The following is a 27,723-nucleotide window of genomic DNA, read 5'->3' as shown; positions in this document are numbered from 1 at the left end:
GACAGCATCTAGCACATAATAAATAATGGCAGTCGAATGCCCCCAGCCATGTCATGCTTTGCTCCTGCTGTGTCCACCAGTAATGCTTACTGACTTGTGTAATCACATCTGGCCCACCCATCACTGCCAGCCTGACTCATACCTCCTTCATGCTAATGCTCACTACTTCTCCCACTACACCTCTGAGGACAAGCATTGCCCCCTCTCCTGTCCCCTCCCCCACCTCAAACAAGTCAAATATCATTGTTTAACATCCAGGTCATATGTTAGGTGTTTTACATAGTATTTGCCATGTTGTTTAGCATAAAGTTGCACCCTTAACAATGAGTTGAGAAATCTCTGTTTCTAGCCCTTATCTCTCACACTCGGGTCGATAGTGCTATGTTTCCAACTGTCTGCGGCCGAACTGCACTTGGGTGACTCACGCGCTCTCTTTGGCAGACCTGAAACTGAACGCATCCCCTACCATCTCCCAGACAATCTTTTCTTAACCCCCATCTACAACTGTACCTTTAAGGCATCTTGGCTCTCCTTCATTCTTGATCCTTTTCCTGAAATCGTGTTGCAATGAATCATCGCGGTGATTGCATAGTCTTCATCCTGACTCTAGATTTTCATGAGATATATAAAGTCTATCCCTGGCAGCTTTAAGAGGAGACGCATGTCTCCCAAACCACAAGAACATTCTCTAGGACTTACAGCCTCCCGATACACAGGCCCCTTACCCCCTAGCCCTGCCCCTTTTCTGGGTTCCTTACTGTCTGCAAACCTCTCCTCTAATATATGTTTATATGTTTTCTGGTAGGTTATCTGTGTGATTCTCTTCACTAAAATATAATGACCTTTTAAATAATAATCGCCTTTGTCTACCAACCTATCACAGACATCACTATGTTTCCAAAACTATTTCTCTGTACTGGTGGATACAGGAAAAGTGTTGTTGAAACAAGTTTCCTTCATTATTGGAATGATTTCTGGAGTCCCTTCCCTTAGCACTTTGTGAGACAGCATCTTCTTCCGGTTCCCTTTTGTTTCCTTTGGGCTGGTTTTTATGTCAGCAACTGAGTCCCGAGATCCATAAAAACAAGGTTCACGTGGGATACCTTCTGCTGTGTTCAGTGCACTGCCACACAGTTAGACATTCATAGACATGCCCAGAAATACTTGTTTGAATAATATGTTTTATGTGTATAACTTCTGTTTTTGTATATTGATGAATTGTGTGTCTCTGAATGTGTTTCCCATACACTCTCTAGGAAATATTCATCGACGTGGTCTGGGAGGCAGGGATATCTTGAACATATTTTCTGGCCATCAGGCCATTGTAAACCATTATGTCATGGGCTCCAAAAACTCATGGCTGTGGGGGGCACAGGTGAAGAGCCTACCTGAGCTGCAGCATGTAATTCCTTTTCTTCCCACCTGCTTGGGAGTCTTCCTTTTCCTTCTAAACATGAGAGACTAATTTTTCTGTGTTAAACATAAAAAACAAATGTGTACATGTATATATGTGTGTATTGTGCTTATGTATGCATATGTACATATATATGTATATACATATATGTGTGCATGTATGTATATATGAAGGAAATACACCAAAACGTAAATAGTGGTTATTTCTGGATGGTGGCTTTTTCCAAATTTTCTATAAGAAAATTACTTTTATTAACAAAGAAAACCCTACTAGATGTTATTTTTAAAGGACAGGAAAGAACATGATTATTAAATGGTTGCTTAGGTCCACCCTCAGCATGAACCTAAGACAAGGGACAAGCAGGTGCCCGGTAGGAAACAGGGTGATCGACGTCTCAGTATCTTGAGAGGAGGGAAAGTGACCAGAGAGTGAATTTGGGCTGATATGTAGGATGGGCCAAGGTTGCGAGCTGAGGAGCTGGAAACTTTGGTTGTGAAGGACAGGAACCTTGGACAGTGAAAGGAAAGAGAAGGAAAATTCAGGGGGTGGGCAGTTGGGGGTGACGAGGGAATGAGTTCATCAGGGTTTCCCCCCGAATGCAGCTATTTAGTGAAGCATGGAAAAGGTAAGGAAGAGCTGAAATTACACTTTCAAGTTCATGAGGAGATTCTATGAAGAGATACACAGTGTGAGAGACAGAAAGCAGACATGTTTCAAGTTTGATTTTAAGCCCCTGTAATTCCAGAGGGGTTTCAGAGTGACTGAGCGTGGGGATATTGGGACCCAGGTTAGGAAGACACAGAGAGCCTCCAGGAAGGAAACTGGTTACCCTGCGTGGGCAGCAAGGTTTCGAACATGAGATTCATCATTAGGTCAAGCCCCAGCTCTTCCCCGGCCCCTCACCTCCCTCTCTCCCTTCAACTCCCACAGTCTAAGTGTAGAGGGAATGTTTTCTGATAAGAATTCTTGGGAAAGAGGCAATTTCTAAACTTTCTGAACTTGAAACAAAAAAAATAATTACATGAAACCAATATTTTCAAGGATGTTTCTCCCACACTTCCTGGTTCCATGGTGCTCTCAGAGGGTTCCCTGAGCAGAGGGAAAAGCAGAAAGAAGAAAAACAGGGGGATGAACTCTTCCTTCCTGTGACTGATTTCTTTCACGGGGGTGGCCTTCCTGAGGTGGGGAGAGCCTGGCCTGTCACTTGGGAGGGAGCACAGCAGGGCATAACTCTTCCAGGCCAGTTGGTCCTTCTCAGTAGCTCCTAACAGCATCCTAGATAAGGAACCCTGGGGTCCGCATGAGCAGCAGACATCTAGAAGCCAAAAGGAGACCCTTCAGGCAGAGTAGAAAGCAAGAAAGAACACATAAGAAAGTCACAAAATCAATCCTTAAAAAAAGAGCTGAAGTAAAAATATACTTTCTGGTGTTTATATCTTTCCCGTATGCACGATTCAATATTTTTACTACTCTGTATCGCAGTTTGTGATTCTGATGGCTACATCAAGGAAAATTTCCAGTCTGGGCTCTACATTGAAATTTGGGGGTAGAGAAAGGCTCTTTTAAACCAGTTAACTAGTATTTGCAGAGTTCCCTTTGTATAATGGAAACAAGAGGGCACATAAAGTCCCCATCAAGGATAATACCCCCGCGCCCTGCTGCCCCATCTAATGGGGGAGATATAGTCCCTCTCTAAGAAGTCCCTGCTACAATTGGGAAGGCCAGGGAAAGCACAGAGGCTGCCTGCTAAGGAAGCCATTCAGAGCATAAACAGCTCACAATGACAACTGCCTCTCTTGCTGAACTCTTAATATGAGCCTGGCATTTTATGTATAATCTTTCATTTGGTCCTCACAACAATTCTTCAAGGTAAGTATCATTATCCTCATTTTGCAGATGAGGAACATGTCACTCTAAGAGGTTCAATAACTTGCCCAAGGTCACACAACCAGAACGTGGCAGAACATAGATATGAACCCAAGTCTTGCTGGTGTCCACTATGCACACTGCCTTCCACTGGACAAGCTCACTAGGGAAACAATTGGATAATTCAAGCCAAAGCACACAAAGTAACATTTTACCCAAATGGTCTAAGTCCTATCATTTCCCCCTTGATCATCTGAGTAAAACACACCTACATTAAAATACCAAGAACATTCCATGTTCCCAATATCCCATGTGTCAATCGTTCACTGGGTAGCAGAACAAGGCATGAGTCAGGAATGTGGAAGAGGCTCTTTATTATGTCTTAACCATGGGAGTAGTAATTCAGGCATACTTCTGACTCACTGGCTTCCCAGTCCATCAGAGAGAAACATCAGAAGATACAGCCAACTGGAGATGCACTCAAAAACATATTGCCAAATAGTTGTCTCAAATTCTTTATGGACCAAGAAAGGGTTTAAATCTATAATATATAAATATGTTCCCCATTTGTGGCTATTATTATACCACTGGATGTCCAATGATGTCTCTTATGCACCCAGGGTCTGCAGAACATCTCCGGTAGTTCAGAAAGCTCATGTCATGAGTGTCTAGTATTTGAATGGAGCCTACATTGTATTATATAAAGTATTTATAAAAAGGGTGTCTATACCTGAATAGTGGAAGATAGGGGAAATATCAACATAGGACCCTCCTTAAAGATAAAAGAATAATGAGGAGGTCTGGTTAATAAAAGCTACTGCTCTACTGAAGTGGGTCTCACTGATTCTTGCCCCTCATGGAAAGTGCCAAAGACAAGTACTTCTGGACAGTGTGTGCTGTCGGATGTGAAAATGCAGTTCAAACACTACAACACTCAGGTTTTCCAGCAATGGAGTGTGCCGAGGATTCCAAACCAGGCATCCCACAGAATTATGAGGGAAATATATCTAAAAGCTAACTACAGGCCCTACCCTGGCCTACTGAATTGAAATGCCAAAGGTATAGGGTGATTGGATGTGGAACATATATATGAATTCCAAGCTGAGAGATATTTTCTAAATAATAGAAATAATTATCATCTCAAACAAATTTAATGGCCTTTCTCCCTCCCCACACTTTCATTTAAACTTTTCTTATTAGTTCTTTTTAATGATGATTCTTAGAAAATCATCTCAAAGAGATTATGAATGGCTGTCATTTTTGAAGTTAAGAGCTATGCATTGGTGTTCACTACTCTTTCATGAAGTTACCAACTGGGCTATGTAAAATAATAGCCTCCTATATGAATGTGTCTGTATTTTCTCAGGGTTTTAGAGAACAAGCATTCAATTTGCCTACATGCATTTATTTCTTAGATGTCTCACACATCAAACCAGCAGACAGATGTGCAGGTGCACAGAGACAATTATAACTTGAGGTTTAAAAGGGGGTAAAAATTCTTCTGCAAGACCTAATGGAGATATATATATATATATAATGAAGTGACCCAAACCTCTTCTAGATAGGTCCTTGAGGATAAGATGGATCCACAAAATACGTGAGATGCTTTCCAAGACCTTGGGAATCCACAAACATCCAGACATCACTTAGGAAGATCAATTCTCCTTTGCAGGAGCCACCGTAGCACAATGGTTAAGGACAGCCTTGGAATCAAACCAACCACAGTACAGATCTCACCCCCTTCACTTGCCAGTTGTATGATCCTGGGCAGGGCCTCTCAGGGCTTCAGTCTGCAAAATGGAGGTAATGGTATTACCTACCCCATAATGTTGTGGTGCAAAATACATGAAATGATGCAAGCCAGACACTCAGCTCTTTGCCTAGCATGTGCTAAACACTCAACAAATATTAGCTATTAATAATAATAATGACAATAAAAATATTTTTAAAAACTGTCTCTCCCTTCAGAATTTTAAGAACTGTGTAAAGAATAAAATGTCAAAGTCAGCATCTATAAAACCGTTAAATTCTACCGCTAAATTCTCCAGATCTTATAGCACATCTATACATTAAACTGGTAATGACAGTAACTTATAGTGTGGGGAACTAACTAATCAGGACAGCAGATACCACCCCTCTGCCCCACCTCCCTATTAATGTAATGTATATAAAATTCCTAAGACCCTTTGCCTTAGTAAAGATGAACTCTGTGGTCACCAGCACCTTCTATGAGTTACTTCACAAATGCATGTGTATAGCTCCTGGCTTTCTTCAGAATCTCCTCTCCTTTCTGAATTCTAAGTATCCCCTATCTTCCTCACAGCTCAGAGTAACTGCCATTTTACCTTGCTGCTGAAGTGTTTTCTTTCCCTAATGAACAGTTTTTGGCTGGCTGGAGTTCTTACTAAGGGAGTTTGAGATTGTTTTCTCATTTCTATATGGCAAGTATGATGGAACCTTTAGCATCATAATCTGAGCCACAGTCAAATATGAGATCATACTCTTTAATTTACCTTGGACTTTTCTCTTGGCTGGGCCATTGCTTTTTAGAATATTTCACACCTCCAATAGCACTAGAAGTTGACTTTCTTTGAGGGGCCTTATTAAAGAAACGATTCCATTGCTTCTGGTGTCTGAGTAGAGTAGGTGTGGCCACACTGGAATATGGAAGCTGGGTCTCTGGAAGGCTCCCTCATTCACCCATTGATCCACTCCTTCAGCCAGCCATGTGGCCTCACAAACCAACCACATGCCTTGGAAAAATCACAGATTACCACATGTCACGAACCCTAGAGATACTTGAAATCAGGAATTTTAGGTCACTTACTGCCAAAGACGTGCTACATAAATGGTTAAACTTTTCTCAGTTTCTTTCCCCCCAAATGAATGTCATAGTGAGACTTGCTGGCAAGGCACAGGGATCCTAAAAGAGTTGAACAAAGAAACAAAACAGAAGGGTATGAAATAAACACTAATGATCACTGTCACTAGGACTTCATATTTAACGCATCTCTCTTTATATTCTTCCTGGCTCTCCTCCTGCTTTTATGTGTGGGATGTTGGGAAACCACAGGACTGCTCAACGAGCATCTAATGCGAGGAAAAGTGTATGGATTTGAGCCCTGCCAGAGTTAGTGAAAGTGGCCAGTCAGCGATCCTCATCTGGATCCTGGACTTGGTTGGCTTCTTCTGAACCTTCAGACCAAGGAATGTCCTACACAGCACTGTGTTCCCTCCATTTCCTCTTCTAAAAAAATGATGGTGTATCTGCCAGGTTGCACTCTGTGCATTGGGTTGCTAGAAATACAGTAGGTTGCACTGATGATTTAACTCTGTTTTCTATAAAGGGCTACGGGATCTCGTGCAGATTTTTGCAAAGTCATATGCAAATCACAGAGCCCCGGCCCTTTTCTTAACAGGATGGCAACCTTGCTCCTCGGTGGCACCTGGGACCTGGAGATCCTTTCTCCACTTACGTTTAGCGCGCAGCCTGGGACTTGTCCCTGCAGCTCACCGGGTTAGCCGTGCCGCCGTTGGGACCTCCCACCTGGACTCCCATCACCCACCTCTCTTGAGACTGCTCTGGCAGGGCTGGTGTGGGGTACAGCCTTTGCTCAGAGGGCAACATGTTCCAGGCAAAATCTGCCCCCCTGGGCCATGGGCTTGCCCCTCGGGCTCCCTGCTTCTCTACCAGGTGCGATTCGAGGTTGCTGAGCTTCTCTCCAGAGCTGAAAATGGTGGGACGGTAGGGATCTGTGAGAGGCCCCATGACCCAAGCCACTCCCCCTGACTCCCAATCCAAACACCAGGCACCCCAGGTCCTCTTCGCCCTGGGCGTCTGCCACGTGAGTGGGCATGCTCATCCAAGGGACATACTTATCTCTGGAGTTTTTGTCCAGATTGAACATTTCTATTGTCAGTGGCTCCTGACCTGGAAAACCCATCATTCTAATCTAGCCTCCTCCCCCACATCATGAGAAAGAGGGAGGAGGAATAAGGGGTAGTTTATGGTAGAGAAGAGGAGGGTTAACTCTAGCGGTTCCTGAACATTGGCCCAACCATGTCCCCAACCAGTGTTCTCTCTGTGTCAGCCTGCCCAGGTTTTGTCGGAATTTCCCGGCTCCTCTAACCTCACTCTGGTTCAAAGACCACCATCCTGACTCCCAAATTATCCTGTCGGGGGTGGGGGATGGGAAGAGGGAGAAGAAATAAATGAAACAAACTGGCTGCATGTTGGTAACTGTTAAGACTAGATGGTCAGTTCATGGGCATTCATTATACCATCTCTCCACTTTTGTATGTGTTTGCAATTTTTCATAATAAAAAGTTAAAAGTTTAAAAAGCCCTCCAGCTTCCAAGACACTCAAGAGAGCCCCATCCCCTAACAGAGTTTCCTGGAAACCCCACACCAAGGCAAGAAAGAGGCAAAGAGGATTCCATTACCTACATATATATATATATATGTATATATATATACTCATTTTCTAATTTTTTAAGGCCCACTGCTTTATTTTCAATAGACTAAACCATATTTCTAAGAGGGCCCCACGTTGGGCTTACTTCCTCCAGCTGGGTTATGGGGGAGGGCTGGGTAAAGGGGTCTTTAAAATCCTGAAAGTTTACACTTCCATGTACCTCGCAATCTTGTGAGGATGGGACTTGTTCAGTGTTCTGAACTTTGTGGAGGAAACACGCGCCCAATTCACAGTGTCACTCCCTGGAATTGCACCTGGCTCAGGAAAGGACTGTCTTTGTACTTGAACTTAATCCAATGGAGAACCTTAACACGGGCATTTGCATGACTGAGAATTGCTGCTGTCTTTTTTCCGTATGTCACTTTCATGAATGTGTTCTAATAAAATGATTCTAAAGCAGGCTGTTGATATACAGTGATTTATAAATACTCTCTGTTGAGTGCTGAGGCCATTAATTTTCTACCAAGAATCCACCCCATCCCACTTTCTGGAAAGGTCTGTCTACCTGGGGACAGACGCAGTGAGCATACATGTGGCATGCCGTCATGGCGGCACTTCTGCAGTTGCTATCACTAATAAGAATCATGTCAACCACAGCAATTTTGTGTTCTGGTTGCCTAGCAGCAGAATTTGTTTTCCAGAAGAAAGATGGCCATATGTAGTAGATTAGTATGGTGGGGAGAGCGGAGGAGGCAGGGCAAGAACAGGAGTAGAATTCACTCTACCAGGGAGGGGTGGGGGGGAGCAAGGTGGAAGGAGAGACAAAGGCAGCCAAAAAGACAAGCAAAGTTCAAACTTGTTCAGTGATAAATCTCAGCACATTCAAAAGATAGTGTTGTTAAATTTTATTTACAAAATAGCACCTTTTGCTCTCTAGCCATAGCAAGTCAGAAATCTTCAAATCTCATTAAGCAAACTGGAAGCAAAAGAAGAAAATCTATATTTCTGAAGGTAGATATTTTGAGAAACACTTTTTATCCCAATCTTTATTCCCCTCAGCCGGGCTGGCCAGGGCACTGCCATGAGCTGGTAACAAACTTAGTCTGGTTCTCTGGGGAAGCAGGCATTATTAGAAACCTCATGGGGCGGGGGGCGGGTCAGGAGGGCAGAACCAGACAAAGAGGCTTCCATTTACTGAGCACGTTTCTCATACAGATGCTGGGAAGGCACCCGATATACATCATCTCCTCTAATCTTCACAGTCATCCTGAGAGGCAGGCAGTTCTGTCTTCATTTTCCAGCTGAAGAGGCTGAAGCTAAGAGAAGTAAATAACTTACACGATAAGTCATAAAGCTAGAAAATAGCAGCTCTGAGATTCAAATGTAGGTCTCTGATCTCCAGATCCATGCTTTTTCAAACCACAGGCCTGATGGCCCAGTGCCAGCTTGGGCTCTCCCCTGTGTACTGTCACGGTCTTCACCTTAATGAATTGTGCACCTTCTGTATGCCCTGGGGGTAGGGGGCGAGCACAGCCAGTATCCTGCTCTTCCTTGTGTGATTGGAGGTCTCTTCCAGGCCAGGTCTTTGTGGCCACATCCATGTCCCTGTGACTTATGCAGAGCACAGGCTGATGAGGCTAAGATCACCATCTGGCTTTCACAGGGATTTGCTCACTCAGCAAATACCTAGTACCTGCAAGTACTGGGCATTATGAACTAGGTGGACAAATATAGACTCACCCCGTTCTCAGGGAGCTTACCAGTAGAGGAGACATACATTAATCAAGTAACTCATCAATGGATCTATAATAACCGCTGAAAGGGACCTTGAAGATCACTGAGATCAACAAATGAAATGAGACCCAGAATAGCTACCCAGTTTGCCCAAGACCACACAGCAAGTTAGGGGCAGAGGACTAGAACTCAGAACTCCTGTTTTTCACTCTTAGACTACTGTTTTCCCTGCCACGTCACACTCTAGTCTGCTACAAACATAGACTGCCCCCAGCCCCAAACAGCCAGATAAACATGTTGATCAATCAGTACACTAGCCCGTCTAGTAGAATCCAGATAGCACATTTTGTAATGATAATCAAAGAGTATAGTGAACCAAATCCCCAAGGATGGCATATACTCAACCCATATTTATAGACTTATTTCAGAGCCCAAAGCAGGAGCAGAGAGGCAAGGCTCTCATGTTGTAGCAACCTTGCCTAATAAGGATGCTCGCAGGTGTTTCGGTGTTTTGGTCTGACCCCACTATTTCCTCATCTCCCAGGTTCAGCAGATATTCATTCACTCATTAATTCAACAGATATTTACTGAGTGTCCGCTAGTCCACTAGGCACAGTTCTCAGAGCTGGGGACACAGCAGTGACAAAATGGACTGCCCTTGTGGAGCATACTTTCTAGCTTAGAGGGAGACAGACAATCCACCAAGTAAAGAAGTAAATAACACAGCAAATTAGAAAGTGATAAGTGTTACAAAGAAAAGTAAATCAAGAAAGGGGGTAGGCAGTCTCTGAGGTGGGGATGCATTTTTAGGGTGGTTGGGATAGAGACCTACCTGAGAAAATGATGTTCCAGATCATCATTTACGTACACACACACACACACGCACACACACATACCCACATACTCACACTGTGCACTGTGAAGAGTCCCGTAAGCCTTCCCCTACCTCCTGCAGAAAAATAAGTTTGTCAGTGGAATGTCCCAGAGTCTGATTCCTAGCTTGCTTTTTTTGTTCTTAAATTTGAGCATGTATCAGACTCATCCGGAGGACTTGTTAAAACAGATTGCTGGGCCCCACTCCCAGAGTTTGTGATTCAGTAGGTGGGGGTAGATCCAAGAATTTGCATTTCTAACAAATTCCCAAGTAATACTAATGCTTCTCATCCAGGGACCACACTTTTAAAGCCACCAAGTTAATCTATTATAGATGGAAGGTCCCTGTTACCCAAAAAAGGATCCATCCATTCACTAGGTTGCATGGATATTATCAGAGTTGCTATCCTTGAAGAGCAGGGGTCTATCAAGAAAGGGGACTATTTTTAATTGGGGTAAGCTTCAGAAACCCCAGCCTGAGACCCCAAGCACTGAGGAGGTAGGGCAAGGGATAGTTCCTGGAAAGGTGGCAACAATGATATTTCATTGCTTATCTAATAGTGCTTTGCATTTTCATAGCATTTAATACTTTTACAAGTCCTTTAGCCCACTATCCTCTTTTGGCACAGTTAACTTGTGAGGTAGACAGAATAGGTGTCATTATCACATTTTTTGGAAACTTGAGACACAAAGAGGTTATATGACCTCCCTTGGGCATCAAGGAACCCTAGTGGCCTTATGACTAGTCCAGTGTTCTTTCTCTTTTAACACTTTTCATAATGCTAGCTATGGTTTCCTCCTTGGCCATCTACCCGTTGGTCATTGAAATCCAGGACATCTAGTCACTCTTTGCCTTTTGCTCTGTTTAAAATCCCACTCGCTGCAAGTGGATCATCCATGTGGGCGATTAACTGTGGCAAATACTAAGCCTTGCATGAGTTTCCTCTGCCATAAACACATCTCTTCTACTACCAGCTACTGTGCATAGAAAATGCTAACTCATTTTAATATTAGCCTAAGCTAGAACTAATCATTATGAAAGCAAACCTGCTGGGGGAAAAGCACACATAATACTTCCAAAGGCAAATAGAAATGGCATTTTGATTATATGTACCATTGCTTCCTTTCCATTAGCAGAGATAATTGAAAATTTTCTGTATCACTAAAGCACACAGCAAAATGAGAGTGGGTTTTGTTAAATCTGATGGCTGGTGAATCACTTTCCCAGGTATTCAAATATATATTTAAAAAAAAAACAAAACAAAACAAAACATGGGCATGAAATGTAAAATTCTCCCTTCCAGTATTTGCTCTTCTGGTGATTTTCTCCAGTCCTGCACTGATTGCTCACAGTGAGAAAGTGAAGTCTCTCATTGAATCTCACAGACACTGGGTTTCAAAGAGCTGTCTCTTTTCAACTTCCATACTGTTTTTGATCAACCAAGAGCCCAAGGTTTTAAAAGTTTTATTTCTAAAACTGCCCTCATCTGTCCCTCAACCCATTGACATTCTGACATCTTCCTTTAGTAGTGCCATTGGGACCACTCATTGGTTCAATAAGCATTTATTAAGCACTTATTGTGACCAGACCTTGTAAGAGCCACTGAACAGGCTATAAGATTGAGTTAGAACTAATCCTGTCCTCAAAGAACATGGCATATAATAGAATCACTCTATAAATTATATAGAATAATTAACATTCAAGTCTATTCTGGATGCAAATTATAAACCCATGTAAGTTTCTCCCATTTTCATTCTCTTTACTCACTGTATGCTTAATTAAAGCTAACTGATGAGTTATTTTAGCTTCAACATAAAATAGGCATCATTAGGAAAAAAGATGTACCTGGGAAGGAAAAGAGTGGGATGGAGAAGGAGCACTGCTCTCTATTCTGAGCTCGCATGGAGATCTGCATCAGCAGCCCAAAAGCATGGTAACAGGGGACAGTATAGGATCTACAATCTGCTGTTGATTTCCACACATGGACTGTCACAAACTGACTATATAAGGGTCATAAAGCTTATATGATTAGAAATTCCATATTGATGAAAAATCCAGTGTGAATGTGTTTTTACTGAGTTTTAGAGTCCAAAGTATGATATAAAAATGACTATTCCTTAAGAAAAAGTCCATGCCCACTACAACACAGGGACTGAGCAAATAAGAAAACAGGTGGATCTGGGGGAGATGGGGTGAGATGCAGAAGATTCTATTAGTTGGGTCAGTGTTAGAGAGTCCATGAGAAGAAGAGATTCAGACCACAATCCAACAATGTATGTGTATGTGCATGTTTGTGTGTGGATATATACACAATTACCTATACATAGAAAGGTGTTGAAGGCCAGTAAAAAGGATTTTGTAAGAATGTGAGCCCTTAAATAAATTGTTTTTTTTTATTTTTTTTAACGTTTATTTATTTTTGAGACAGAGAGAGAGCATGAATGGGGGAGGGTCAGAGAGAAGGAGACACAGAATCCGAAGCAGGCTCCAGGCCCCGAGCTGTCAGCACAGGGCCCAACGCGGGGTTTGAACTCAGGGACTGCGAGATCATGACCTGAGCTGAAGTTGGCCGCTTAACTGACTGAGCCACCCAGGCACCCCTAAGTTCTAAATTCATAATCCAAAAAAGAAGATGAGTTTAGAAAACCAAAAGTACAGCTGAAAGATAAGGATAAAATTGTAGTTCTGCTGACCAAGTGACTCAAAGAATACCACTAACACCCTTCCCCCTGTTTATTGGGCCACCTGAATGTGCAGCACCTTAAAGTAGCTGCTCAGGCTCTGACCCCCCTCTGGGCTTTGTAGATAGTAGAATCCCAAGAGAGGGGGTTGGGGCAGATATGCAGCTAAATCTCATATCTGTCTCGTGAACTCTGTTTCTGCCAGCTCTGCAAGCCTCTCCTGGCCCTAGAGGGGGTTTTCACAGCACAGGTGCTATATCCAGTCTTACCAGTGACTATCAAGCGTGCTAGTGGCATGATAAAGTAACCAGGCATACTGTGGGTGGGTGTGGTCATGGATAGTGGTAGACACAGAGAGAATTTAGAGGATTCAGAAATAGCAGAGATGGGGGATGGGGTCTCTATGTATCTGCCTTCGAGTTTCTGGGATGATGGAATAAGGAGTGTCATTCTGTTTGTAAGAATATCCAAGGACTCTGTTGTCTATTAGTGATGGCCTTTTAATGGGCCTTACACCCAAGCATAACCTAGAGTTTTTAGATTTGGTATTGCCAAGTTTTGCCCAGTTGTTATGGCACCAATCAGGGTAAAAAGAAGTACTAGGGTGGGAGTGGGAACTGAAACATAGTTGATGTAAAAGCAGGATTTAGATTGCATTGGTTTGGCACACTTAGAGAGTGACCCAAAGTATGGCACTCCAAGTATTGCTCTGGTGTCGCATAGATTCATGAGGACTTGCGTGGGCTTCTTGGCCCTGAGAGGAGCAAGTCAGTGATAAAATTGATTTACATAGTTCAGTTCCTCCAAGACCAGATGGAAGTTAAGATGGAAATAGGAGGCTTTGTACTTTCCAGACTCTTCCTACATTCTCATTTGGTGTTGAATGTGTTACATATTGCTTTATTTTTTGGTATTTCTGGGACTATCCAACCAACAGATTTGTTGGAGAGCCATAGATGTAGACCTCCAAGCCCAGCCATCACAAACAATCTAAGTACTCTCAGGCTTAGAGATGGAATAGGTCATTAAAGAGGGGGCCCCCCGGGGCGCCTGGGTGGCGCAGTCGGTTAAGCGTCCGACTTCAGCCAGGTCACGATCTCGCAGTCCGGGAGTTCGAGCCCCGCGTCAGGCTCTGGGCTGATGGCTCAGAGCCTGGAGCCTGTTTCTGATTCTGTGTCTCCCTCTCTCTCTGCCCCTCCCCCGTTCATGCTCTGTCTCTCTCTGTCCCAAAAATGAATAAACGTTGAAAAAAAAAAAATTTAAAGAGGGGGCCCCTTGTAGGGCACAATTGATTGGTTAATGTTGCAGAATATAAGTGGTGACATTTCAGCTTCGTGGCACAGTCCAAGATTGTTGATAGGGCCAGCAGGTACCTAGGCTTCTAGGAGAGGCCATCAACTCAGCATTCCTAGCTTCTGAGGAATGAATGACTCAAAAATTAAAGTGAGAAGGTAATTAGCCCACTGTGTCTGATGGTGTAACAAGTACGATTGCTTAGATCATCCCACATGCCCATTTCCCATCATGCTATTGGCCCCATATTTGGCCATAATAGTCAGAAACCTGGCTTGTTTTCTCCTGGATTAAATGTCTTATATAAGAATGCATATACAAGTAGAGGTGGAGAATGTAGAGGGTTGGGATGGGATAGCATCAATAGTTACATTGGACATATTGGTCTCTTTGGCAAATGCTTGACATGGGGGAGACATGTCAAGGATTATGCCCAAAGTAATGTGATGATTTGGGTTCTAGATGGTCCCCTCAACTATCAGAGACTTGGGAAAGACTAATACATCCAAGGGGTCAATGTGGGGGTCATTCATCAAAAAAAAAAAAAAAAAAAAAACAAGAAAATGGATGTTGTCAGTAATTGGTGACTCTCAACAAATACTTAGATATCCATCACATAATTTATTCATTCAACAAATATTTATTGAATACCTACTCTGCCAGGCACTATTTTAGACAACAGCAACAACAACAACAAAACAGAGATTTCCTACCCTCATGGAGCTGACATTCTGGTGGGAATACAGACAAATAAGTAAAATATATAAAGTGCCAGCTGATGATATATGCCATACAGAAAAATATAACTTCAGAGGGAGGTGAGGGGTGGAGGGGGTGAGGGAAGAAGTGAGAAGAGGGTCTGAGTTCTAGTGACTGACATGAACCGGGATATAGAGTATAATGAAATTATATTCACTCCCAAGTCACATAGTGGTGATGAGGCTGTGAGTGTTGGAGGAGGTGGTGGTGGTGAGGGTTCTAGTAGAAGGACACACAAGGTTTTAGAAATCTCTCTCCATTACTCCCCAGTCAAACATGAAGATGTGGGGAGGAGTGGCCTTACCTAGGAACAGATAGCAGCTCTCAAGTAAGATGGCTTCTTCCCCAGCCTTCATGCCTCCATTGGAACCAAGAGGATGCCCAAGAGTGTGCCCTAGAATTCACATGGGTCCCCAGACTACTCCCTCGGTCTCTACCAGTCCAAGGGAGCCTTTCTGATGTGGTATTAGGCTGGGTCAGAGGAACCTATATTCCATTCAGACTGATAAGGACCTCACCTGTACTATTTCCAAACATCCCTCAAAGTTCACATGATAAGATCCTTGAACGTAAACCCATATATGGTCCAAATATAAAATGAATCTAGGAACCAAGAGTTCATGGAATACAGTATGCATAAATGTCTGGAAGCTCCAAGGGGCATTGCAGATCATAAGTGTCACAGTATTTTTATCCTTAATAGATTGAAAATATCAATTCCCTTTCATTACCTCCCCCAGTTCCCAGTAGACTGCAGGGTGCCTTAAGTGTAGCTTGATAAAGGTTTAGCAGCAGCAGGAAGAATAGTTTCCAACTATGCCTGTTTAGAGACAAACCTCAGTCACCAGTACTAAGGCAGAGAGAGTCCTGGTTCTCTTTATCACAAACAGCACAGGGCCCCAGGAGACCCATTGAAGAGGTCCGGAAATTCCTGTTAAAGTCTTGAGATAGGAATCTGTTTCTTGGGTGCAAATAATAGATATGTTCAACCTCTATCTGAGTCCTTGCCAACAGGAAGATGGCTCAGTTACAGTTGTGGTATAAATGGAGTTTCCCGATTTCCACTCCCCAGACCTTATTGAGGACTCATTAAATGTAGGCAGCAAACTTGGGGGTTAAGGAGAAGCTGGCTGTCTCCTCCCACTTATGGGTTTGCCCTTGAGAGACAAGCTTTTGAGGTTGAAGCCGAATGAGAGAGGAGCTCAGATACTACCGTGCGCATGTGCACACGCACACGTTCATTGTGTGATAGCTTCTATCTAATGCTAAGCCTTATCTCCAGAGAGATACACTGTTCAATCGAGTCCAGAGAGTTGTCTCCCAGAGCTATTTAGAAAGATTAGTCTCAAATGGCATTGGTTAGGCCCTCTGGAAAAGGGCCGCATGGGACAAGTTCCTTGCAGCTCAGCTTTTGGTCCAGGAGCCAATTGGTGGCAAATAAAGTGACAAACAAAATCACATTTTCTGTGTGGCTGTGAGAAATCAAATGTGGCACTTAGTTACTTTCTATTTTCCTGGAGCAACATGTGTTGCCTGTGTGGCAGGGGACTTCTGACCATACCTGATATGGGTCAACTGTCTTTTGGCCTGTTTCGATGAAAATTTAGTTGTAAACTAAAACTAAAAAAAAAAAAAAAAGATGCAAATGGATGTAAGTTTGAACTTACATGCAGGTATAGATCATTATCTAGACAAGGAATCAGGACAGTTTTATAGGATCCATGTCAGATCATACTAGGAATTGGACTTGTCATTGCTGCAGGGTAAGTTCTGTGAGGGCAAGTATTTTTGTCTGACTTTTTCACTGTTGTATCTCCACTGCCTATACCAGTGCCAGACACATAGTATGGACTGCAAGTCCAATTGCATAATGTAGAGCATTAGTGTGCAGAAAGACAGAGAGAAATATTCTACATCTTTAATGCAACCAGACTGGCAACCAAATACCTGCATTGCACCACCAGGGAGTAGGAAGGCATTCCACAGAATAATGTCATTCTTGGCAAAAACAGGATCATGATGCTTGAGTTCCATCCAGATAATGCAAGAGTAGAAGACAGGTCTGGTGTGTGATTGTACAGGCAAAGTTCAAATGTAAGACTGAAAGCGAAGGAAACCAATTGAAAATTTAGCAAAGAAATTGTAAGGTCATAATCCAAGGAGCAAAGGGGAACCTGGCTGCACAGCCAAGTGTGGGAAACTGCCATGAGGTTGGCCGCTGACAATTCAAAGGATTCTGATAAATGCCAACTCCTTTCTCAACAGTTTTTATTGTATTACCAGTCATGAAACTTTAAATGAATCACTTGGCCTTTGGAGCTCTGTAGAGCATTTTTAATTAAGAATGGCAAATGGGAAGATTAAAAAAGGAAAAGCACCAAGGGCCAGGAGCTACAGAGAGAATAAACCCAGCAAAACACATGTTCAAGAAAAATGAAACACTTGCTCTAAGAAGTCAATTTGAAAAATGTCTCTCACTTGATTTTCTTTACTGAGTTGGTCACCAATGAGGAATAAAGTTCTAAAAATAGTGTCGATTGGGGGCACCTGGGTGGCTCAGTCAGTTGAGCGTCCAACTTCGGCTCAGCTTGTGATCTCATGGTTAGCGAGTTTGAGCCCCACTTGTGCTCTATGCTGACAGCTCAGAGCCTGGAGCCTGCTGAGTTCTGCGTCTCCCTCTCTCTCTGCCCCTCCCCCACACACGTGCACACACATGCACGCTCTCTCTCTCTCTTTTTCTCTCAAAAATAAACATGAAAATAAATAAATAAAAGTAAAAATAATGTTGATTGAAAATGCACTTCTCCTCTGCCCTGCCCCACCCCCATGCCCTTGACTCTTATTAAGCATTCCTAAGACTCCAGGAAATGACAATGCGAGAATTAATGCCCTTGTTGTGAGTCAGCCTAAGAGAAGGCCAACAATGGTATCTGATGCAAATTCCCTAATAGCAAGTGAAGCTGGCCTTCAGCTTGATTTTATTGAGTTTTAAGACCATTCCAAAGTATACACAAGGAATATAAAATATGGTCCTTAACTAGAAGAATTATGTAGTCCAATTGTGTGAGGAAATACAAATACTCAAAGAACAAAATTCACACTATGTATAATGAATAGCTTTTGCATTAGCCTGAGGGATCCAAAAACTAGGATGATCTGTCCTCCCTCTGTGTCTTTATCCAACACCAAGGATGAGTCATATCATGTAATAACAGTAATCTTCAGGTTGTTAAAAAAAATAATAATAGAACTAATAATAATAATCATGGTAGCAGTAGTAACAGCAGCAACAATAATAAAATCCAGTAAGTTTACACAAATTGCATTCAATTTGTATATGTCCATATTTGTCTCAGAATGGCCCCATTGCAACTCTCTCCCTTTCTTAACTTTATCTTTCCTACCACTCTCTCAATGTTCCTGGAGTCCTACCAGTATCCTTCCCTAAGACTGTTCCATCCAAAGAAGAGAATTAAAGTAGATGTGTTTATCAGGATAAACTAGGTTATAGTGTGTCAACAACTCTGAAAATATTGGTGGGCTTAAAACAACAAGGATTTATTTCTTGCTGACACTATTTTTTTTTTATAAAATTTTTTTTTAATTTTTTTTCAACGTTTATTTATTTGTGGGACAGAGAGAGACAGAGCATGAACGGGGGAGGGTCAGAGAGAGAGGGAGACACAGAATCGGAAACAGGCTCCAGGCTCTGAGCCATCAGCCCAGAGCCCGACGCGGGGCTCGAACTCACAGACCGCGAGATCGTGACCTGGCTGAAGTCGGACGCTCAACCGACTGCGCCACCCAGGCGCCCCTCTTGCTGACACTATTATGTTCATAATGGGTTGGCAAGGGGCTCTGTTCATCATAGGGAATCAGGGGTTCTGGCTGATAGACGAGCTTCTAAAGTTGTCAATTACCATCCTAGACAAAAAGAGAATTCTTCAGGATCTTAACCCACAATTAAATGATCCAGTGTGGAAATGACTCAGCATCAATGGCCAGAACTAGTCTTAGGCCCTACAAAACCAACAGGAGCCAGAAAAAACAGCTGAGCTATGTGTCCAGAAGGCAGAGGGCTAAAAATATTTGGTGAACGTCAGAATAACTACATTAGCAGTTAACATCAAGTGGTATTTGCAAATAATTTACATTTTGGCTCTTAACTCGATTATTTGGATTTTGGCTCTAACTCAGATTCTCAAATTTTGGGTCTGCTCAACAGATGAGTGTGTGTGTGTGTGTGTGTGTGTGTGTGTATGAATTTCAAATGTATGTAGGCATACCTTGAAGATATTGTAGGTTCAGTTCCAGACCACTGCAAAATAAAGCAAATACTACAATAAATTTAAAGCAAGTCAAATGAACTTTTTGTTTTCCAGTGCATATAAAAGTTAGGTTGGCACTATACTGTAGTCTATTAAGTATACATTAACATTATTTCTAAAAAACACTGTGTATAACTTAGTTAAAAAATACTTTATTGCTAAAAAATGCTGACCATAATCAGAGCTTTCAGCAAATTGTAATCGTTTTACTGGTGGAGGGTCTTGCCTCTAAGTTATTGGCTGCTGACAGGTCAGGGTCATGGCTGCTAAAGGTTGGATGGCTGCAGCAATTCTTTTTTTTTTTTAATTAATTTTTTAAAATATAATTTAATGTCAAATTGGCTAACATACAGTGTGTTCAGTGTGCTCTTGGTTTTGGGAGTAGATTCCCATGATTCATCGCTTACATACAACACCCAGTGCTCATCCCGACAAGTGTCCATCACCGATTTTCCCCTTTCCCCCACCCCCCTATCAACGCTCAGTTTGTTCTCTGTATTTAATAGTCTCTTATGGTTTGCCTCTCTCCCTCTCAGTTTGTAATATTTTTTCCCCTTCCCCATGGTCTTCTGTTAAGGTTCTCAAATAAAACAACAATGAGGTTCATGCACAGATTAAGTCCTCTGTTCACAATTTATCTGTAGCATGCAATGCTGTTTGGTAGTATTTTACCAACAGTAGAACTCCTTTCAAAATTGGAGTCAATCCTCTTAAAGCCTGCTGCTGCTTTATCAACTCAGTTTGTATAATATTCTAAATCCTTTGTTGTCATTTCAACAGTCTTCACAGCATCTTGCCCAAGAGTAGTTTCCAGCTCCAGAAACCAGTTTCTTTGTTCATCCGTAAGAAGCAACTGTTCATCCTTTAGGATTTTATCTTGAGATGGCAGCAGTCTGTCACATCTTTAGGCTCCACTTCTAATTCTAGTTCTCGTGCTGTTTCCACCACATCTGTAGTTACTTCCTCTGCTGGAATCTTGACCTTCACAAGTTCTAACCAACTTCTTTCAAACTCCTGTTAATGTTGCTATTTTGACCTCTTCCCATGAATCACAAATGTTCTTACTGGCATTTAGAATGGTGAAAGCTTTCCAGAAGGTTTTCAGTGTACTTTGCCCAGATGCATCAGTGGAATCACTGTCTACCACAGCTATAGCCTTACAAAATGTATTTCTTAAATAATAAAACTCAAAAGTTGAATTTATTTCTTGATCCATGGGCTGCAGAATGGATGTTGTGTTAACAACAGTGTTGAAAACAACATTAATCTTGTACATCTCCATCAAAGTTCTTGTGGGTCCAGGTGCATTGTCAGTGATGAGTAATGTTTTAAAAGGAATCTTTTTTTCTGAGCAGTAGGTCTCAACAGTGCGCTTAAAATCTTAAGTAAACCATGTTGTAAACAGATATGCTGTCATCCAGGCTTTGTCATTCCATTCATAGAGCACAAGTAGAGTAGATTTAGCATAATTCTTGATAGCATAATTCCTAAGGGCCCTAGGATTTTCAGAATGGTAAATGAGCATTGGCTTCAAATTAAAGTCAGCAGCTGCATTAGCCCCTAAGAAGAGAGTTAGCCTGTCCTTTGAAGGTTTGAAGCATTGACTTCTCCTCTCCAGCTATGAAAGTCTTAGATAGCATCTGCTTTCAATAAAAGGCTGTGTTGTCCACACTGAGAATTTATTGCTTAGTGTAGCCACCTTCATGAGCTATCTTAGCTAGATCTTCTGGATAACTCGCTGCTGCTTCTACATCAGCACCTGCTCTTCACCTTGCACTTTATGCTATGGAGACAGCTTCTCTCCTTTAAACGTCATGAGCCAACCTCTGCTAGTTGCCAACTTTTATTCTGCAGCATCCTCACCTCTCTCAGCCTTCACAGAATTGAAGAGAGTTAGGACCTTGTTCTAGATTAGGCTTTGGCTTAAGGGAGTGTTGTGTCTAGTTTGATCTTCCATCTAGATCACTCAAACTTTCTCCATATCAGCAATAAGGCTGTTTCACTTTCTTGTCATTTGTGTGTTAACTAGAGTAGCAATTTTAATTTCATTCAAGAACTTTTCCTTTGCATTCGCAACTTGGCTAACTGTTTGGTGCAAGAGGCCTAGCTTTTGGCCTATGTTGGCTTTCAACTACCTTCTCATAAAGCTTAACTATTTCTAGCTTGTGATTTAAATTTAAAGATATACAGACTCTTTATTTCACTTGAACACTTAGAGACCTTTGTAGGATTATTAGTTGGCCTAATTTCAGTACTATTGTGTCTTAGGGAATAAGGAGGCCCAAGGGTAAGGGGAGATATGCGGGAATAGTTCATCAATGGAGCAGTCAGAACATACCACATTGATTAAGTTCATTGTCTTACATGGACATAGTTCATGGCAAACAATGACAATAGTAACATCACAGATCAACATAACAAGCATAATAATAATGAAAAATTTGAAATACTGTGAGAATTACTAAAATGTGACACAGAGACGCAAAGTAAGCAAATGCTATTGGAAAATGATACCAATTGACTTGCTCGATGTAGGGTTGCCACATACCTTCAATTTATAAAAAGCACAGTATCTGCAATGCAGAATAAAGCAAAGCACAATAAAACAAGGTGTGCCTGTATGTTGAAATAATATTATTCATGTAAGCTGGGGGGTTTTTCCTGTTACTCTCACTGCCTAACTTCCACCAGGCTCTGTCCATGACTGTTAGTCCCTATGTGTATTGGATAAGTGTTAAAGTTAATGTCTAGTCAGAGTATAGAGATGAGAAGGCTTCTTGTTCTTCTTGAGACTTTTTCCAGACTTAGGGAACCAGTTTTTGAGGGTGCAATGTCCTGATGGGCCTAGAGGGCTAAGACATGTATCTTAGGGCTTAATTTATTACACTATTTATACATTATCCTGTAGAGTTCTCTATTAGCATCTGGCTTTGGACTCTACACAGTAGGTATTACACAGTCGGGATGTGAATTTATTAAATCCCCTGTGGCAGAGTCACCGACTAATGTTCAAAAGGATGTTTTACCCAAGTGTAAGAACATTTCATATGCACCACATTGCTCCTATTGTAAGTAGTGCTTTAAGATTGCATGACCTTATTCTAGAAATCTTGTGATCAACCCAACATTAAGTAGTTCATGGTATCACTGGGAAGCCAGGGCAAGCTGTACTGTAAACCACATTCAAATTGTCTACAAACACCAAGTATTGGATACAAGCAGACCTGGGTAAGAAAATACAGTACTGCTGTGGGATGGAAAGAACCTTAGGTTGGAATCAAGAGGTTTGGTTTGGGTCCTAATTTTGTTGTTAAGCAGCTGTAAGAGCTTTGAAAAACATTTTAGCCAAATTATCTATATTCTGAAAACCTCAGTTTTGTCATCTATAAAAATGGAAAGTAATAGGAAATTATTTCTAAATTTCATTCATGCTTACACATTCTGCTTTTCCATTACTGACTTAATTATTAACCTGAAGTCTATGGCTTTTGGCTAGAAAAATAAATAAGCACACATCATAAGTAATGTAGAATTGAGGAAATGACAGTTATATGTAAGGGATAATCCAATTTTATATATACTTGTTATTTATATGGATAAAAGATATATAGTACTATAAAGCAATGATATTTAAAAATTGTTTAGCTTTGAATTGTAGCCAAAGGGGTTGTCAGAAATTAACACATATGGTCTGTTTTCTCATGTATTTATCCATTCATTTTTAAATATATTGTATTTCCACTATGTAAACAGCTGGGCTAAATGAGCAGAGAGGAGTGAGGAAATTGAAGACATTAGCAAGAGCATTACTAAAACAATGGATCATGAAATCCAAGGTGCATAAGAAGGAAAGTGATGAAGGAAGAGTATTAATGGATTGGGCAAGAGAGAGGCTCCATGAACTAGAGGTCCCAGTGAAGTTAAAGAAAGGTCATAATAAGTGTAAGTAAACAAGAAAGTTGGAAGGAGAATAAGTTATGGTCAGGAAGGAAGATGTGAGACTTCTGCTTCTGATCAACATAGAGAAGCAAAGACCAGATATACACTCCCCACCCGAAACAACCAGAAAACCAGACACAATATAAGAAGCAACCATTTTCAAGACCCTGGACATCAGACAACAAAGGACAGTGATCACTGGGAGATAGGAAACAAACAAAGTGAGCCCTATGAATACCCTAGCTTGCCACCTTGCATTTCCAGGTTTAGTGCAGGAGACATAACACAGCAGTCTCTCTGAGTTATAAGATGGAGCTGAGTGTCCAGTGAGACCAAGGCAGCTAGACTTCATGGGACAGAAGAGTGGAGAGAAGAAAACTGCACAGAAAGAGAACTCTGGAGATCTTCAGAGGGTCTCCCTTAAGTATTCCTCAATTATTGATAAGCACATGCATATGAAGAAACTTCCCTAGGTTGGGAAAGAATTACCTGAATAATTAGAGTGAAGAGGTCCCCAGTGCCCACAAAGGGGGAACAGTGCCTGTTCCTACCAGCCAGATTAGAACACCTGAAATTCATAGGATATCAGGTAGAGATTCAGAAGGGTCTTGCCTTCATAGTGGTGAAGTAAACTCTTGGCCAACTAGGTTCTGGTTTCACCTAACAAAATCTTAAAAGGATCAATCTGTCAAAGTAATTGTCCAGCATGCCAGGACAAAGCTCATGAATAGTTGGAGACACAAACATTAGGATACAAAATAATAGGAATACAAAAATATTGAGCATCCAATAAGATAAAATCTGTGATGTCATCCAATAAAAAATTACCAGGCATGCAAAGAAGGAAAATTGACCCATAATTGGAGGGGTGGGGGGAGAGAGAGATCAACTGAAACTTAGGCAGAATTGACACAGAGGTTAGAATTAGCAGAGATAGACATGAAAGCAGGTATTAAAGGTATTCAAAAAGAAAAAGTATTCCATACATTCAAAAGTTAAGTAGACACATGGAAAACATAAAGAAAAATGCACGTTGAACTTCTCAGTGAAAACTACAATGGCTGAGGTGAAAAATACCAGGATGCAATTAACAGTACATTAGATGGTGCAAGAGAAAACCTAAGTGTACTGGAAAGCACAGTAATAGAAACTATCCAAAAGGAAACACATGGAAATAATTTTTTAAAAAGAACAATCAGTGAGCTGTGTAACAACTCAAGCAGCCTAATATTCAGTAATTGGAGTTAAAATAAAAGATAAAAAAGATGGAATGAAAAATCATTTTAATAAGAATTCTGTAATAAAGTGAGGAGGATGGCAAGAAGACATTTTTCAAATAGAAAATGGCTAAGAATTTTCCAGAAATAAGGAAATATAAAAACACTGTCCTGAAACTAGAGAAAATCAAGAATAACAAATCTTAACAATAAGAGAAAGAACCAGTTACCCAAAAGGAAAAACAGTTTGTTAGCAGTCTTCTCATCTACTACCACAGAGACTAAGAGAACAGAGTAAGAGCTCCAATGTTCTCATAGAAAATCCTTGTGACCTAGAATTCCATGCCCAGCAAAATGATAATTTAAGAATGTGAAATAAGGATATTTTCAGATGTAAAAGAACATAGAGATTTCACTACTCATAACTTATCACTTTTTGCAAAAAGAAAAATGAACCCAATAGGGAAGGATTAAATGCAAAAAGATACATTAAAACATTGTGGTAAGTTAAAGAAAACGTTAAAACATTGTGGTAATTATAATTTAATGTTGAGTACAAAAAATAAGAATAAAATACTAACCTCTTAAAACAAAATGCAGTGATCTGAGGAAGGCTTAAACAAGCTCAGATCTTTGTCTGACTTTACAGAAGGATAGAAGTAGGAATTAACTTAAAGTTTGTTAGAAAAATATACATCTGGGGTACCTGAGTGGCTCAGTTGGTTAAGTGTCTGACTCTCGATCTCGGCTCAAGTCATGATCTCATGGTTTGTGACTTTGAGCCTTGCATCAGGCTCGATGCTGAAAAGGCAGAACCTGCTTGGGATTCTTTCTCTCCTTCTTTCTCTCTCTCTCAAAATAAAATAAATAAACATTAAAAAAAAAAAAACAAGGCCAAACTATATGCTACCTACAGGAAATGAACTTTAAATATGAATATACAAATAAGACTTTTTTAAAAAAAAGTATACCATCCTAACTTTCTTCCAAAAAAAATCTTGAGTGGCTACATTAATATTTTCCAAAGTAGGTTTCAGAGCTGTATATATTACCAAGGATAAAGCTGGATATTTCACATCTTTTGTTAGGAAGACCTAACAACTCTAAACTTTTAAGCATGCAATAACAGAACCTCAAAATACAGGTAACAAAAACTGATTGAACTGCAAGGAGAAGTAGACAAATCAACAGTTACCTTTGGGGGTTTTAATATCCCTCTTTCGATAATTGACAGGATCAATAGAAAATCAGTAAGGATGTAGCAGACTTGAACACAACCAACCAACTTGACCTCATTGACATTTTTAGAACACTCTACCCAACAATAGCAGAATATACATCCTTTTCAAATTCACACAAAGTATTTACCAACAGGAGCCATTCTGTGGACCATAAAATAAGTCTCAATACATTGAAAGGGATTCAAGTCATACAAAGTATGTTCTCTGCTACAATAGAATTAGAAATAAATAGCAGAAATATCTCTGGAAATTTTCCAAGTATTTGGGAACTAAATAATACACTTCTAAATAATCCATGGGTCAAAGTGGAAAGCAAAAGGGAAATAAGTAGAATTAAATGAAAATAAAAATACAACATACCAAAATGTGTAGAATGTTGTTAACAAAGTCAGATGTTTAATTTAATGATGTGGCAGTCAGAACAGTCAAAAATGGTGACCATGAGATCAAAAGGTGGCCATGGGAGGGGGCTTCTGAAGTAGAATGAAGAAGAAGCTCGGGGGAGATGAGGAGGTCAAAGAAACAAGAGGCCAAGGTGCTGACGAGGCTGCCCATAGGGAGATGAAGTCACTCAAGATGATGGCAGAACTCAAGGTGGGGAGGGAAAGTATCAGCCTGGAGCCTAAGTAACCAATAAAGGAAGAATTTATGGTCCCAGCCCCTTGTCGTTGCAAAACACTTTGTCTCTCTGAGACTCTGTTCCTTATGTGTAAACAAGGGAGTTATAAATCCCCCCTCTCTGTTACTTTTGTATTTTAAATGTCTTAATATATGTTTCTTCCACAAGCCTCTCCAGATACTCTTTTGGGAAATGGCTAGGCATTAAATGATAAATGAACACATAATCCCTTAGGTTCCATTGAAACCCTGGCATTCCCTGATTTATGCCTATAAACAACATCATCTCTAAAATGGCACCTGGAGCTAGGCAGCAGTATCCTCCAGTTACTATGGACAGTCCAGAGAGGATTAAACTGTACGGACAGTAATTGACTCTGTATGGACTCTCTAAAGAGGAATTCTCCTGAATCTTCACAGCATCAAGAGAAAACAAAGTCAGGGTTGCTGGAAGGAAGGTGAGCAGGAGATTGGCTAGATGGATGATGGGTATTAGGGAAGACACTTGTTAGGATGAGCACTGGATGTTAAATGTAAGTGATGAATCACTCAATTGTACTCCTGAAACCAGTATTGCACTGTATGCTAACTAACTAAAATTTAAATTTAAAAAAATAAAAGAGGCTGGCTTCCGTTGTCACAGTTACAGTTAGGCCTGAGAAACAGACTTCTTTCTTGTACCCAGATGGTGAGGCCAGGAAACAGGTTCGCTGGGTGGAAAACCAGAATTTGGAGCTCCACCCAATTGAGCATTCAGGTGGTTGCAGTTACTGACCCCTTCCACTGCCTCCCTAATCCTATCCCATTCACCATGATTATAAGGCTTCCAGAAAGTGAAATGCAGCTTCTCCTGATGAAAGGGTTTGATTTCACATAGCAATTTCCTCAAGAGGAGATGGGGACAGGACCCATTGTTCCTCGCCATGTGTCTTCTGAGGATCTAGAACAACTATGAAGTCCACGGACACACTCCTGGATTCCCTATCCTTGAAATTTGCAGATTTGTTCAATAATTTGAGTATAGTTAGCTCTCTTTCGATATTGTCTCAAAACTGTTGGCCATATGCTAAAACACAATAAAAAATAAGTTATATGAACCATCACCTGCCATTGGAGTGAGGAGTGGAGATGTGTGGGGTTGGGTAGATAGTGCCATGTTGTTGAAGTAGCCCCAGGAGGAAATTCACTCACAGATACAGAAGAGCAGAATCTTAGATTTAGAAGAATCCTTAAGGATTATCATTTTGTAGATAAAGAATCTAAAGCACATAAAGGTGAAATAACTAGTCCTGAACTCATATAACTAGTAGAACCAGGGCTAGTTTTATGTCTCCTCACTTGCAG

At 41.2% G+C, this 27,723-nt stretch overlaps 1 protein-coding gene across 7 annotated transcripts in view; it reads left to right on the top strand.

The window, feature by feature from the left end:
• KALRN (kalirin RhoGEF kinase) overlaps positions 1–27,723 on the top strand; it is a 670,515-nt gene that overhangs the window by 480,232 nt on the left and 162,560 nt on the right. For 4 of the 7 annotated variants that reach the window (XM_047099545.1, XM_047099543.1, XM_047099546.1 and 1 more), the window contains exon 34: positions 6,700–6,762. The exons of the other annotated variants lie outside the window; for them this stretch is intronic. In XM_047099545.1, the coding sequence (XP_046955501.1) occupies positions 6,700–6,762 (63 nt within the window). Of the gene's footprint in view, positions 1–6,699; positions 6,763–27,723 lie in introns of those variants that run through there. 7 annotated transcript variants of the gene reach the window in all.

This window comes from Lynx rufus, unplaced genomic scaffold, assembly GCF_022079265.1.
Source record: "Lynx rufus isolate CCGP_SWC_20201006 ecotype Redwood Valley unplaced genomic scaffold, mLynRuf1.p SCAF_5, whole genome shotgun sequence".
NCBI lineage: Eukaryota > Metazoa > Chordata > Mammalia > Carnivora > Felidae > Lynx > Lynx rufus.
The sequence above is the reverse complement of the archived record's forward strand: the minus strand, read 5'-3'. Positions and strand labels throughout refer to the sequence as shown.